At 36.9% G+C, this 15,885-nt stretch overlaps 1 protein-coding gene across 1 annotated transcript in view; it reads right to left on the bottom strand.

The window, feature by feature from the left end:
• LOC122811488 (sodium/potassium-transporting ATPase subunit alpha-1-like) overlaps nt 1-15,885 on the bottom strand; it is a 182,201-nt gene that overhangs the window by 123,630 nt on the left and 42,686 nt on the right. The window contains exons 6-7 of the mRNA XM_044083357.1: nt 11,075-11,209; nt 2,852-2,969 (exon numbers count right to left, since the gene is read on the bottom strand). Of these exons, the coding sequence (XP_043939292.1) occupies nt 2,852-2,969; nt 11,075-11,209 (253 nt within the window). The remainder of the gene's footprint in view (nt 1-2,851; nt 2,970-11,074; nt 11,210-15,885) is intronic.

The following is a 15,885-nucleotide window of genomic DNA, read 5'->3' on the forward strand; positions in this document are numbered from 1 at the left end:
TAAATGTACTTTATAGTCTTTGTATGTACAAATGCAGAAGAATTCAGTACAAATGAGATTAATGTCTAGTAATAAATATGTGTGAAAAAACATATTTAAAGAAAACAATGGGTCCAGGGTACCTACTAGATTGAAATGCATAAATAGCAAACAGTCTGTGTAAATACATACTGTACAGGATACATCGTAATAAGTTCAAAAGTAATTTGTCAAGTTGTAATATCATTGGTTTTACCCCAGTAAAATAACTGCTTTCAAATATTTATTATCTAAGCCCAGTTCAGTACTTTACCAAGATGTTAATGAGCAGTTCAAAGACATGACCACAATGTTATGGTTAAAATGACATTGAAATTGTGTGTTTTCAGTAGTGTATAAATGCTTGCAGTAGCACATGGTTACTGTCTCTTATAGTTAATTCAACAGTTGCAAAGAGTTAATGGAACAGTTCTAAGTCATAAATTAAATTCTGTGATTGCAAAAGAATAAATTGATCATGTTAAAAAAAAAATAACATTAAAGCAGACACAGCTCATAACTGATAAAAAATATTTTCACAGAATGGTCTGCAAAAGAAAAAGTTGTTAAATACATTCAGTTTTGGTAGTAATACTTTAATATCATTGTATTAACTATGTAAAATTGCATTTTGATTTGTTGTATCAAACTAAAGGTTTGTTTCTTGTGTTTTCTATATAACATGTTTTGAGTATGTTTAAAAACAGAGGGAATTGTTAGATTTTATGAATATAAATCTGAAATTAATTATGTTGTAAATATGCTGAAAGAAAAGGCTTGCTTAAATGCAGAAACAAAGTTTAAGTAATATGTGATCAGCAGTCATACTAAATGACCATGGCTTGGAAAAGGAATCTGCTGAATGGACATTCTTCCCTTACAGACTCAAAACAGGATGTATGCAAGAGCAAAAATACAAAATCTGCTTTTAAAGAATGGACATTATTCCCTTACAGACTCAAAACAGGATGTGTGCAAGAACAAAAATGCAAAATCTGCTTTTAAAGAACAATGACATGTTTTTCTGCATGGAAAAACAGGATATGACATAAGAACAGATGTTTTTTATACAAAGATCCAAATAAAATACAGGATGTTCACACTGTCAGAAAAGCTGATCTCTGACAATGTGTTTTCTCAAAAATATGTTTTTCTTCATAAAAAACAGGATATGCTTATCAGCATTGGTACAAGAACATATGGTCATATACACAGATCCAAATAGAATACAGACAATGTGTTTCCTCAAAAATATGTTTTTCTACATGGACATTAGGACACTGTTACAGGATATTCACACTGTCAGAAAAGCTGGTTTCTTACAAGACATTGTTAAACAAGGAAGCTTAGTATTGTTTCTACAGGATACAGAACAATGTGTTTCCTCAAAAATATGTTTATGCATGACTAAAAAGTGTATATAAAGAGCTGTATAAATCCAGCTAGGAGAGAGGTTTGATAGGGACACAAGTCCTAAGGTAAATGTTATATCTCTCACATCATCTGTACTATATGAGAAGTAAAGTTGGAACAGCACTTTAAGCCTGCAACGTGTTTCCGTTTGGTTTATTATAAAAAGTTATTTGTTACTGCTCTCTAAAGTTGATGCTGCAAAGTATATTCTCTCATCAGTGTATATTCTGCAAGTTTCTGTATGCAACAGACTGTGAATGCAATTATAACCAGACTTTGATTCCAGCCAGCAAGACTGAGTGTCTTAAGAACACTGCAAATCCATCACTCCAAGCAAGTAAGCAAGTAAATCTCAAAATATTTTTTCACATAAAACTGCCAGACTATGCCAGGGCTCAACAAACAGTTACCATTAGATTAAAAATACAACAGAAAGAGAGGGGGGGAATCATCCAAATTCAAAAATTAAATGAGCAAAGGTCAGATGTAGATAATTTTAAGAAATGGAACTGAGATCACAAGAAATTACCTTCTATGGACAATAAGCACTGTTGCAAAGGTAAGAAAACGGCATCTAGGACAAAGTGTGAAATAGTCAGGCAAGGACTATTGAAAACATAAGTAAGTAAGTCAGTGAATAAATAAATAAACTAATTAATTAATAACTAAATAAATAAATAACCAGTAAAGGCACATCAGCACCAATGATCTATGGGGGAGCTGAAACATAAAATTGCAAAAGACACAAGATGCAGCAAGTTAGAGAAACACAGAGCATAACCAAAAGTCAGATGCAAATGCTGTTCAGCTGGCAATGAGGATATAAAGGCTGGCCAAAAGTCAAATACCTGCCCACCATGTAATGTCGCAAGAGCAAACAAGTCCTCCTTCCCAGTAGTGATGTAACACCTGCTGCCTCCAAACTAAAGCAAAGGTCCTCCTATGCAGTGCCAAGAAATACCAAAACTCATAAGACCATTTGAGAAGCAGGAATGTACCCCAAGTGCCCTGACTCATCACCAAAGCAGTCAAGTTTAGGAGAACACAGCAGGACATGACAAAATGGCAGAAAGTTTAGTCAGTGATTCCTCTCAGCTGTTTTGGAATAACATGACAGACTGACAGTGTCAGAAATAAAACAAATTACCAAACACAACAAAGTTCTCAGCCATTAATGAATGGGGTGCGTATGGGGGAGAAAATGAATTATCTAAAAAAAAAAAACAAATACACATGAATAACCTGTAAGCTTTGCAAAGACAATTACTGAATGTCAGAATTTCTGAATCTTTGGGTGTGAGTGTCAAACTGTAATTACTTTGGAGATGTGCTGTCTATTGATGCCAGAAATGTATGATGCCATTTCTACCAGGCATTACATTGCAAGCAAATCATCTGGCCTAATAAAATGGTACAATACCTTCTACACAATTTGTAGAAAAGAAGGCAATGTTCTTGCTTTCCAGTGGATTTTCATCAGAGTAGTCTGGAGATCTTATCTGAGGTTCAGATTCACCAGTAAGTGAAGAATTGTCCACCTGTAGAAATATAGCAAAATAAAAATGGTTACATTGAGGTATGTTTATTATAAAGGTTACAGTGAAGTATGGTATTACAATAGTTCCATTAAGGTAGGCTTTATTTCATTTTGTTTGCAAGTAAATTCTTTATTCAGTAAAAGGCTTAAAGGACGAATGTTAGACACAAAAAATGTTTTTTCCCATGACAGCCCTGATGTTCTGAATCTGAACCACTAGATAGTATTGTTGTCACCCTCTTCCAAAGTTTCTGTACAAACATTTCTGATATGGATATATTGCATATTGCAGCAAAAAACACATGGTTTACAATAGCTTGTGTCCAATATTTGGAGCAAGAGTGTTTTCTCCTCCATACAAGGATGGATTCAGACTGCATTATATCTGGATGATTCAGTCGTAGGGAATAGATATTCCCTCCCTACCCACTTGTAAGGTTAGAATACTGCAGTTTTGCAATATGCTTCGATTGTTATGTCATGTTTTATATTTGTTTTCATCTTCTTGAATTACTCTATCTTTCTTTTCAAGTTGTTTTCATGCATTAATATCACACTCATCTTTTATAAATTGTCCTCAGTTCCTTAGTAAAACTTTACAGGAAATGTGATCTGATATAAAAGTGTTCTAAATTATTGGTAGCTTACATGCAGTAGCCATAAAGTAATATTAGTGTTCTAATGGACAGCATATCCGGATATCAGGAAGTTTATGCTATTTTGCTATCCGGTCATACAGACTCCAAAATAAAAAAAAAAAAAATGGACATTCTTATTTTTAAGTCAGAAATGAACATTATCTAAGACTTGGGATGGGGAACATTTTTAACATTTGTTCTCTATAAGACATCTTACTGAAGAGCATTAAATCACAACTAGATTGCATACTCATTATTTATATCAATCCATCCATCCATTAATTCATTTTACAGTAACCCACTTTATCCTTTAATGGGTTCATGGAGATGCCAGAGCATATCTCAGCAGCCAGTGGGTGCAAGGCTTTGAAACTCTTTCTGGACAGGACCCTGGTCAATCACATAGCATATAGTCTCATTCAGTCAAATACTGTATGCACATTTACATTTTATTTTCACTGCAGATGAAGGTACAGGTATATGGCACTGTACAAGCATTACAGAAAACTATATATGAAAATAGCTGCATTCAGAAATGTCCAGCTGAGTGTGCATATGCTACTATGGCTGTCCCTAGTGGAAAAACATGATAGTCAAAAGTATCCACACTGTAAGAGGCAACATGAAATTATTCAATCATTCAGTCATGAAGTTCTTAAGACCTACAGTGAATATAAAAAGTGTACACACCCCTGTTAAAAATGCTAGGATTTTATGATATAAAAAAACGAGACCACAATAAATCATTATTTGGAGCGCTTTTGCAAGGAAGAGTGGGCAAATATTGTCAAGTCAAGATGTGCCATGCTGATAGACTCCTACCCAAGAAGACAGAATGTTGTAATTAAATCAAAAGGTGCTTCAACAAAGGATTAGTTTAAGGTGTGCACACTTATGCAACCAACTTATTGTATGTTTTTTATTTTTTATATTTTTCCCCAACAGATTATTTTTTCAAATAAATTGTACAGGTTATAGGTCACATTAAAGGTGGGAAGAGTTTTGAAATGATTTAGTGTGGTCTCATTTTTTTTATATCACAAAAACCTGGCATTTTAACAGGGATATGTACACTTTTTATACCCAATGTATTTTATCCTGTTTATGTTTATGGGGGAGCCAGAGTTTCTTCTGCATATTCACATATATGACTGAGAACTAATCCTGGATGGGATTATAGTCTGTGACAGGATTCTGATAGACAGAAAGAAAAACACATACACACACACACACAAACAAACACATATGCACTCATACACACATACACACAAACATGTATGCACACTCACACACATACGTGCGCGTGCACACACACACACACACACACACACACACACACACACACACACACACACACACACGCACACACGCATGCACATGCACGCACACTCACACACATACACACACACACACACTCACACATGCAATGCAAGCACTCATACACTCATACACACACACACACACACACACACACACACACACACACACACACACACACAAACACACGTGTTCTCACACTCACTCATAAACTGAACATACATGAATGGGCAGTTGGAAGGATCACAGATTCAGCTACAACATGCCTTTGGGAGGTATGAAGTAGTCAAAGCGCACACCAAAAAATAAGACAAGAGAGGAGATGCAGACTATACAGACACTATCACTGCAACTGTAAATTGGTTAGCAAGACACTATTAAATAATTACAGAATGTTTATATGCTTTATGTTAGTTTGTTTTCATGTAGTTATTTTTTTATGCCTGAAAATCAGTATAAGTGCAGTAACGTTTTTAAGAAAAGTAAGTTATACTGCCCCAAAAAATAAATAAGATCATATAGGTGCATAGGTTCATAGGTCAACCGCCCTGTGAGCCATTTCAAGTCTATCTAAATTCACATATTGGACTTGAATTAACCTATCCCACTTGGTTAGAGATTAGCCTTACCCATCCCATAGGTAATAAGTATATATTACCTCTAGTAAGAATAACTGGGATCAATCCTTAGATAATTTGTAGGAATGTATAATGATATAATATGATATATGTGATGTATAATGATCATATGATATATATAATGTTTAAGGATAAGTATATAATATAATGTATGTGATGTATAATGATCATACAATCTATATAATGTTTAATGATAAGTATATACTATAATATAATATATGTGATGAGTAATGATCGTATGAGACATATAACGTTTTAGGATAAGTATATAATATAATGTATGTATAATGATCGTATGACATGTATAATGTTTAAGGATATGTATATAATATAATATAATGTATGTGATGTATAATGATCGCACAATCTGTATAATGTTTAATGATAAGTATATAATATAATATAATATATGCAATGAATAATGATTGTATCATATGATACGTATAATGTTTTAGGATAAGTATATAATATAATATAATTTATGTATAATGATAGTATGATCTGTATAATATTTAAGGATAAGTATATAATATAATGTATGTGATGTATAATGATCATATGATCTGTATAATGTTTAAGAATAGGTATTTAATATAATATAATATAATGTATGTGATATATAATGGTCGTATGACATGTATAATATTTAAGGATAAGTATATAATATAATGTATGTGATGTATAATGATTTTACAATCTGTATAATGTTTAATGATAAGTATATACTGTAATATAATGTATTTGATGAATAATGATCGTATGATACATATAATGTTTTAGGATAAGTATATAATATAATATAATATAATGTATGTGATGTATAATGATCGTATGACATGTATAATGTTTAAGGGTAACTATATAATATAATATAATGTATATGATGTATAATGATTTTATGATATGTATAATGTTTAAGGATAAGTATATAATATAATGTATGTGATGTATAGTGACTGTATGACATGTATAATGTTTAAGGATAAGTATAATGATAGTGACAATTTAAAAAAAATCATACAAAATACTTAAGAACTTTTGATACACCTAACATTTCTAATATATTAAAAGTAAAGATATACATACAATTCCAGTCCGTTTTTTTATTTAACAATCTACAGAGTATATGGTACATTTAATTACATAAAGGGAGGTGATTGGTTTATGAAGACTAGTTTTTGTACCTCACAGTAGTAGAGGCAGATTATCCAAAAGGACAGTTTCATAGAGGTATAAAAGCATAGCTTGTATTTATTTTCTGTGGAGTCAGTCATCTCAAAAAATGTTTTCTACCATCAGTGTCTCAGTGGTGACTAGCCTGGATAAACATGATTTTCTTCATAAAACCATTTGATTTGCTTACATAAACCAAATCTACAAAAAAATTCTGCAAAAGAAACAGAGACCTCCAAAGCAGACATCCCAGCAACCTCCACACCCCATCACCAACCATGAAACACATACTTCACATAATCAATGTGCCATGCAATCACAGCCCTTAAGGCAAAATAACATACCCAACACGCTAGTAATAGGCAACTTTATAGTCAGGCACACTGATGTCCCACTAACTAGGCTGGACAAAGAGAAGGTTACAGTTAGCTGCCTGTCGGGCGCCAGGATCCACCGCATAACACAAGCACTCAGGTCACTCCAGAACAAGTACAAATACGACTCTGTCATTGTCCATGTTGGTGTGAATGACCTGAGACATACCTCCCTGGACTACATGAAAAGAGACATGGAAGAGCTCTCTGATCATATAGCCCAGACCGGTATGACCCTGACCCTGAGTAGCATCCTGCCCTCATCAAGAATGATGCCACAGTATAAAGAAAAAAATATCAGTTTCAACAATTGGCGAAGTTTATGGTGTCATTCAAAGGGGATCCAGTATCTGTCTGCCTGGGATGACATGTTCAACAAGCCATGTTGCTTTGCAAGAGATGGCTTGCACCTGTCACTCTTAAGCTTTCGAATACTGGCCAAGGCTCTTGCTGCCCCCCCCCCCCATACTGCCTTTTTTAGGCAAGGCTCAAAAGACAAACCCACCACCGTAAATAGCACAAGTAACCAAAAACTGAGGGTAATGCTACTCAAAACTAGAAGTGTAAATCTCAAAATGCATGCACTCGAGGCACTCCTCAGTATGGAGAACATTGACATTTGTAAAGGAACAGAAACCTGTTTTAAGGCTCCTGAGATCACCCCGGCACTACCAGGCTATAACTCATACCATACCGGCCACAGAACCAGGACCAAAACACAAAAGGCGGGTGTGTATCCATATTCATCAAGGATACCCACACCTCCAGGTTAGTGGGGCCGCACAATGCATCAGAGATCATCCATGTGCAGTGCAACTAACAACAGGCAAAACTGCAATCCAAATTGTAGCTTGCTACAGATCACCCACCGTGACCTAGGACCCCCATTCTGCATTTTTGGAAACACTGGGAAATATGAAGGTCCTACCAAACACCCTAATACTGGGTGATTTCAATTACCCAAACATAAACTGGGAGAACTACTCAAGTATTAACTCCCTTGCCCAATGATTCCTAGAATTTATAAACTCGAACACCCTGGATCAACTGGTCAACACCCCCACCAGAGGGAACAACATATTGGACCTGGTCATCAGCAACATGGGCGACCAGTGTTCCACACTGGAGGTTAACCTCTCACTGGTTAGGTAGTCCACTAAATACAGAAAATGTAATAAGGGATCTGGGGACCCAAGTAGATAGTAGTCTTTCCTTTGATAATCATATTGCCAAGGTAGTTAGAAAATCCTTCTATGTGGCCCACCTAATCACAAAAGGGTTTGCATCTAGAACAAAAGAGGTTATTGTGCCTCTCTGCTCATCACTCATTAGACCCATCATAGAATACAATGCCCCATTTGGGATGTACCTTACAAGACATCTGCAACAGCTGGAAAGACCACAAAAGTACCTCACCAAGAGGATTACTGGCCTCAAACAGATGCCCTATTCAGCCCGACTCATGAAACTCCAGCTGTACTCGGTTGCATACTGCTTACTCAGAGGTGATCTCTGCCTGACATACAAGGCCATGTCCAACCCTGAATTGATGGACATGCTCCACCTAAAAAAAAAAAAAAACAAATCCTGAAGAGCCACATGCTCTGGAGATATAAACCTCACCACAATGATAAACAGGACGTGCTGGAGGGATAGATTCCTGTCCCAGAGACTCCCCATGCTTTGGAACAGGATTCCAATATACATCAGGCAGAGCCCCTCACTAAAACTCTTCAAGAAAAACCTTGATGGGTGGATGAGAGACAGAAGATTTACCCCAGGGATCACTGTAGTGGCTCTGCTGGACAGAGGTGCAGGGAACTAATGGCTCTGCTGGACAGAGGCACAGGGAATTAATCTAAGGGGGTGGCGAAAGCCAACACATTCTGGCTAGGCTTATAAATGCCCTTGGGCAGATAGCCTAGTACTTACCTGTGAACCTATGAACCTAAATGCATTCATTAAAGCATTTTAATTACTATCTAACAGTTTTAAGCATATTTTGTATCTGATGATTATCTATATTTTGACTGCAACTTCTAAATTTCATTCTTCATTTGTTAGCAAAATAGGACATCATCTTTGCAGCATTGGTATTACATAAAATATAACAGCATTGTATATAAGGGAATTCATGTAGTACTCAGGTTAAAATGTAGGTATTGTGTTTGCAGTCATTACCAGTTTATAACAATTATATGCCTACAATCTGGGAAAACTTATGGCAGTTTATTACAAATATATATTATGCTTGTTGAAAGATGCCATGAATCTATAACCATCAAGGCCTTTCTCAAATCACAACATTTCTCTGCTGTGTACCTGCTGTTCATTTTGTCACCATACTTCAAAGAATTGTTCATATTGTTCAAATACACTAAGAAGTAATCTCAAAATGTTTTGTGTGACTGTTGAAATGGACAGTATCACTACTGGATGACACCGAATGGAAGAGTACAAAAACATCCTTCAATGAACGCTAATTCCATACTGAAAGTTAGACAGTTAGTGCCAAGGGTTACAACTCTGAGCTGTTCACAAGATGCTTGGTGTAGTCCATGTTTTTATTCTGTCAGTCTCCATTTGCCTACTATGTCACATATTGTAGTCACATAGTTGTGTAATATATATTTATCAAATAAGTTTAGCTATTACATTTTAGTAAGTCATTTGCTGCAACTCATTCAAATTAATTATGTACAAATTATATACCTTTTGCATAGTCTCCATAGTGGCTCACTTGATAAATACTGGTAGAAACTAGCACAGAGGTGTGTGTAGCTGAATATATCAGAATTTACTTCAGTGACCTTTAAATAATTTGTACTCGGCTGCAAGAGAAATCATATCTTTTACAGCTGAGAGAAGATACCAAAGTAGGGTTAATTTTCAAGAGTTGTGGAAGGATTAAGGTGACCAAGTGACCTAGGACATTTAGATGATCAACCAAATGCCTGGCCAGACACACCCATACTGAAAAAAGTGCAACTAAAAAAGAAAAAAAAAAAAAACATAAAGAGAAATGCACTTTATAGGATAATGACAGCAGCAAGCAGATGTCCAAATGAGGGATATTGTGTAACTATTTTTGATCGCTTTACAGGAGAACAGCAACATAGTAAATGAGACTACATACAGTCAAAGATTCTTGGATGTTTTGTGAAGAACAGTGGTAGTGCAAAGCAAATAGTTTTCTGCAAAACTAAGAGCAGAACAATATGCCATACCATCACAAGGAAACTATAAGACAAAGACAGTCTAGGGCAGATAAATTAATATATTGAGTGTGCTTGTCAGATGTTTGTACACCTTTCCACTTAGATTATGTTATTTCACAGGGAATCCCAACTCTGAGGTATATTAGCTTTAGACTTAGCGATGTGCACATCAAGGGTACAAGAGGGATGAAAAATTTTTGAAAAGCATAACAGAGAAGTTCAGAATTCACTGCAAGTGTAGTGCATTTTTCAGTATCAAAACTTGCATTATTGGGTCTTCACCTTCTGATAGGTGTCCAACGGTGAAATACATGCACCAGAAATGTACAAAGAGAGATGAAAGCAGCTTACAATGTTTACCATAATGGGAATAAGAGAGGATGTGAAAACTTACAAGTACATTTAAAGAATCAGCCATGCTTTTTGCTGAGGTACTTGATTCTGAAGTAGTCAATGCAGTTAATAATGAATGAACAGATATGGCCTAATAACAAGAAGTGGGTTGTTGATTAAGTGGAAAAAAACATCATCTACAAAAAGCAGGTGAATGAATAGACTGGGTCAGTGAAGCAGTTCCTGTCTTCCTTCAGAATTGGTGCTTAATTAGGTCTTTCTGTGCAGTTTACAACTTGGATAAAACTTCATCCCTAAATTCACTTTAGAAATGACACAAGTCTGAACTTCTTGCAGGTTTTGTAGGCTATGAAATCCAACTGGTACTGCAATTCTGTGCAGTTAAAGTACTTACCTTACAGCCATGAGCAGAGATGATCCTAAGATCTGCTGGTACTCTGTCTCCACCTTTTATTTCCACTAAATCGCCAACCACCACATCTTCTGCATTGATGGTCATCTTCTCACCATCTCTGATCACAAGAGCTTGCTGTGGAGAAACAGAAATTATAGTTTCTGAATCAATAGTAGAATGTGGAGAACAGACTGAGATGTTTTGTTCTTTTGACCTTCATTGTTCTTATGATACTGTGATATTGACAGTTAAATAAAAATAATATGCTTTCCATATATTTGAACAACAGAGTTCTGTCCAATACCCAGCCTGTTGCCTGTTTTAAATATCTGCACATCTCTTTCAACACTTTCCACTGCAGAAGTACGAGTTTAACTAAACATTCACCAGAAAAGCCAATGTGTTCAAAATATTTTTTAGACTTCAGTGTTTTACCCAACTCAGCATAACAAATATAACAAATAACTCACGTCTCAAGGACACCACAAACAAGAGGCTTAAGCTTTCACACCACAGTGCTTCCTCAGATATACTAAAAAGTTTGAGTGTTAGAGCAACAACTTTTAAATATAGTCCTTCTAGGGATCACATGACAGAACCAACTAATGACAACAATGATTACATAACACATTTAGAAATCTTACAGAGATAATGTTAAAACACTTTTAAAAATGTAGTTTAAGCAATAAAACACCTATTTCATGGATCTACATTTTAAAACAAGTTTCAAATTACACATTCCATTCAATCTTGGAGGACAATCAGCTCAAAATCTGCAAATCCTATTATACTGTTTTTTGTCTCTCCACAGAAATTCATCTCCACCACTTATTCTAACAGATTCTAGTTCTAAAACACTAACATTAAAAATATGTGTGCTCTCAACTTGTAATATATGCTTATATAAAACATTTGTTTCAGCATATCTACATATATCGGACAAGCGCTCACTCATAGCTCACATATACCAATATAGAAAGAGATGCATTTTACAGAGGGCAGTGCATTGGTGTAGTAGTTAGCACTGTCAGCTCACGGCAAGAGGTTCTGCAGTTTGATTCTTGGCTGTGGTGCCTTCTGTGTCGAGTCTGCTTGTCCTTCTTGTATGCACACGGGTTTCCTCCCACATTTGAAAGACATGCAGTAGGTGGACCGGACACTCTAAACGCTGTAGGCGTCAATGTGTGCATGTGAGTGTGTGTGTGGTGCACCCTCCGAGGAAGGCTGGGTCTTGACCTAGCAACCTGAGCCCATAAAACCCATAAATGCTACAGAAACAACAAGTGCTGAAAGGTGCTCATTGCCCAATGTACCACATGGTCTGTAAAAGAGAGAGAGAGCATTTTACATAGCTCGCTAGCTACACAAAAGTTTTTGTTTCACATCTTGCAGATACATTCATATTACATATTTTCCCAGTATTTGGATGTACAAATGACTTATCACTACTAATATATTCACAAAATGAACAAGTGAAAAATGGTCTAGTACATTTGTTGCCTGTCATAATTTTAGCTTTTCTTTGTTCTTATAGAATAATGCATGCCTAAAATTAATAGAATTATTGTATATAAATTTAGGAAAGGAAGGGATTTTGTCCATTAAACCATCATATGATCTTAAAATATTCCAGTGTTTTCTATAAACATTAGAAACGTTTAATATGTGCATTATATGTAATTGGAAAGGACAAATCAAAAGCCCCATTATATGGGCTAACAGAACTAATAGTGGAATTTATATCTCTGAAAACAGGTTTAGCTGCAGAAGTCCTTCGCACATCTATTTGATTTTTCATATTTTCTAATCTTTTAATATTATAGCTTCTTCCTTTAAAATCCTTTATAAGGTTGTAAATCGCCTTATCATACACATCTTCATTAGTAGTCCTTCTAGACATCCCAATCATCTGACCATGTACTATGTTGGAAAAAATGTGCCCAGGATGCCTACTAGTTTTATAAAGGTACATAGTCTTTCTAATATACTTTCTATTAATAGAAGTTTCAAAGCCACGGGCATTATGTGTTAACAAAACATGTAAGAAACATACTTCATGCTTATGCACAGTCAATCTGAACTTCAAAAAAGACATAGTGGAGTTTAAATAGTTGAAATATCCCTCCAACTGCCCATGTGTGCCACCCAACAGCAAAAATACATCATCCACTTGTAATGCAGCACTTTGGCATGGTACAACTCACAATTTTTATAGAGAAAATCACTTTTCCAATCATTTAGATCTAAATTGGTGTATGTTTTAGCAACATACACCAATTTAGCGCACGTCCCTGGACTACATGAAAAGAGACATGGACGATCTCTCGGATTATGTAGCCCAGGAGGGTATGACCCTAGCCCTGAGCAGCTTCCTACCATCACTCAGAATGATACCACAGTACAAGCAGAAAATGACTGATTTCAACATTTGGCTAAGTTTCTGGTGTAATTCTAAGGGGATCCAGTATCTGTCTGCCTGGGATGACATGATTGACAGACCTCGATGCTTTGTCAGAGATGGCCTGCATCTGTCACCCCTGGGCTTATGGATACTGGCAAAGGCTCTTGCCACTCCTATAGTACATTTTTTAGGCGATGTTCCAAAGACCAAATTAACACTGTAACAGCTACAAACAAATGCAATCTGAGGGTCATAATGCTAGATGCTAGAAGTCTAATTCTCAAAATGCATTCACTCGAAACACTCCTTAAAAAGGAGAACATCGACATTTGTGCTATAACAGAGACCTGGTTCAAGGCAGCAGAAAGCACCCCATGCACTACCAGGCTATAACTCATTCCACACCTTTTGGCCCCAGAACTTGGACTGAAGCTCCAAAGGCAATGGTGTTTCTATATTCATAAAGAATGCACACACCTCCAGACTGGTAGCCCAACATAATGCATCAGAGATACTTCAGGTTCAGCTAGCATTGGGTAAGACAGTGATTCAGGCCATAGCCTGTTATAGGTCCCCAACCATGTCCAAAGACTCTCCCTCCACATTCCTAAGCACCCTGGAGAATATTAGGGTCCAACCTAACACTCTCATACTGAGCAACTTCAACTACCCCTCCATTAACTGGGAAAATGAGTCATGTACCAATACACTTTCTCAATGTTTCCTGGAATTCATTAATTCCAGTGCCCTAGACCAGCTTGTTCTTACTCCCACTAGAGGTAGCAACATCCTTGACCTGGTCATTACTAACATGGGTGACCATTGCTCTACACCAATAGTCAACTCCTCCCTGATTAGATCCGACCACAAACTAATCACCTTGGACATTCATATCCCCCCCCCCACAAAGGTAACCATCATGAAACACTTCTCCAAAGCTAACTTTGGCCTCCTAAAAATGGAGGTGGCTAATTTCATGGCACCCATGCAAATGGAGAATAGTTGCATGATTGCCAAATCATACACAAATGCACTGTATGAACACATACACAAACGCATGGATCTTGCCATACCCAATAGAACCAAGATGCTCTTCTCCAAAAAAAGGAAGCCAATCTGGTGGTCCCCTGCCATAAACAAACTCTACAACAGAAAGAGGAAACTGATGCAGAATAAGGTGAAGTCCCAAGACTGGAAAAACTCCCTTATCAGCCTCAACAAAAAGTTGAGATCCCTCATCAAATCCTCTAAAGCTATCTATGAAAACAGAATTGCAGCAGATAGTAAAGACAACCACAAAGCCTTCTATAGTTATGTAAAGAATCTCCATGGCAATACCCAGATTTGCTCTGAGCTACTGCACAATGGTACCTCCTATACTGAGCCAACAGATATTGCTAATATACTGGCCGACAGATTCAGTGCCAGCTTTACTCCCCAAGACCAATCAATATACCAGTAGATTGCCAGGCACCCAGTATTACTGCTGTACAGGTTAAAAGAGCACTGTCCAAGGCCAAGAATCCAGCTTCTATGGGACCTGACAATATCCATGGCTTTGTTCTACATGAACTACAGAGTGAACTGGCACCTCACCTGTGTGCTCTGTTCAATCACAGCCTCACCTCAGGCTTTGTCCCTACTGAATGGTGCACTGCTATACTCATCCCTCTCCACAAAGGAGGAGCAACTAAAGACCCTGGGAACTATCACCCCATTAGTCTGACAAGTCGTGATATCCAAAGCTATGGAACACATAAGGATATAGGGAATCTCCAAAGTCTGGATCCCACAAAGTTTGGTTTTGTGAAGGGTAGATCATGCCTTCTCAACTTGGTCGACTTCTTTGAGTCAGTCCCCAGAGCTGTGGATGAAGGTAAGGTGGTTCATACAGCCTACCTTGATCTGGCCAAGGCCTTTGATACGATTCACCACTCAGGAATCATAGAAAAACTCACAAAGCTAGGCCTCAACCCCTATATCACTAGGTATGTTGCAAACTGGCTCACAGATAGAACCCACAGTCTGAAAGTAGCTGACTCCAAGTGAGACTGCGGACCAGTCATGACTGGAGTCCCACAGGGATTGGTCCTTGGTCCACTCCTGTTTGGCATCTACTTCTCAGAAGTTCAGGCCAACACGAAGGGACTCTGGCTGACAAAGTTCACAGATGATTGCAAGTTGGGAGCTATTATTAACTCCCCAAGTGATGTTGACATCTTACAGAAAGGCCTCACTGAGACCAACAACTAGTGTCAGAACCATGGCCTTAAGCTCAATGCCAAAAAATGTGTTGTTATCCCCTTTGGGAAAAACTCTGTCCTCATGAATTATCACATTGATGGTAGTCCACTGAACACAGAAGGCATTATAAGAGTTCTGGGAACACAGGTTGACAGCAACCTCTTTT

This window comes from Protopterus annectens, chromosome 9.part0, assembly GCF_019279795.1.
Source record: "Protopterus annectens isolate FY-2018-M chromosome 9.part0, PAN1.0, whole genome shotgun sequence".
Classification (NCBI taxonomy): Eukaryota; Metazoa; Chordata; order Ceratodontiformes; family Protopteridae; genus Protopterus; species Protopterus annectens.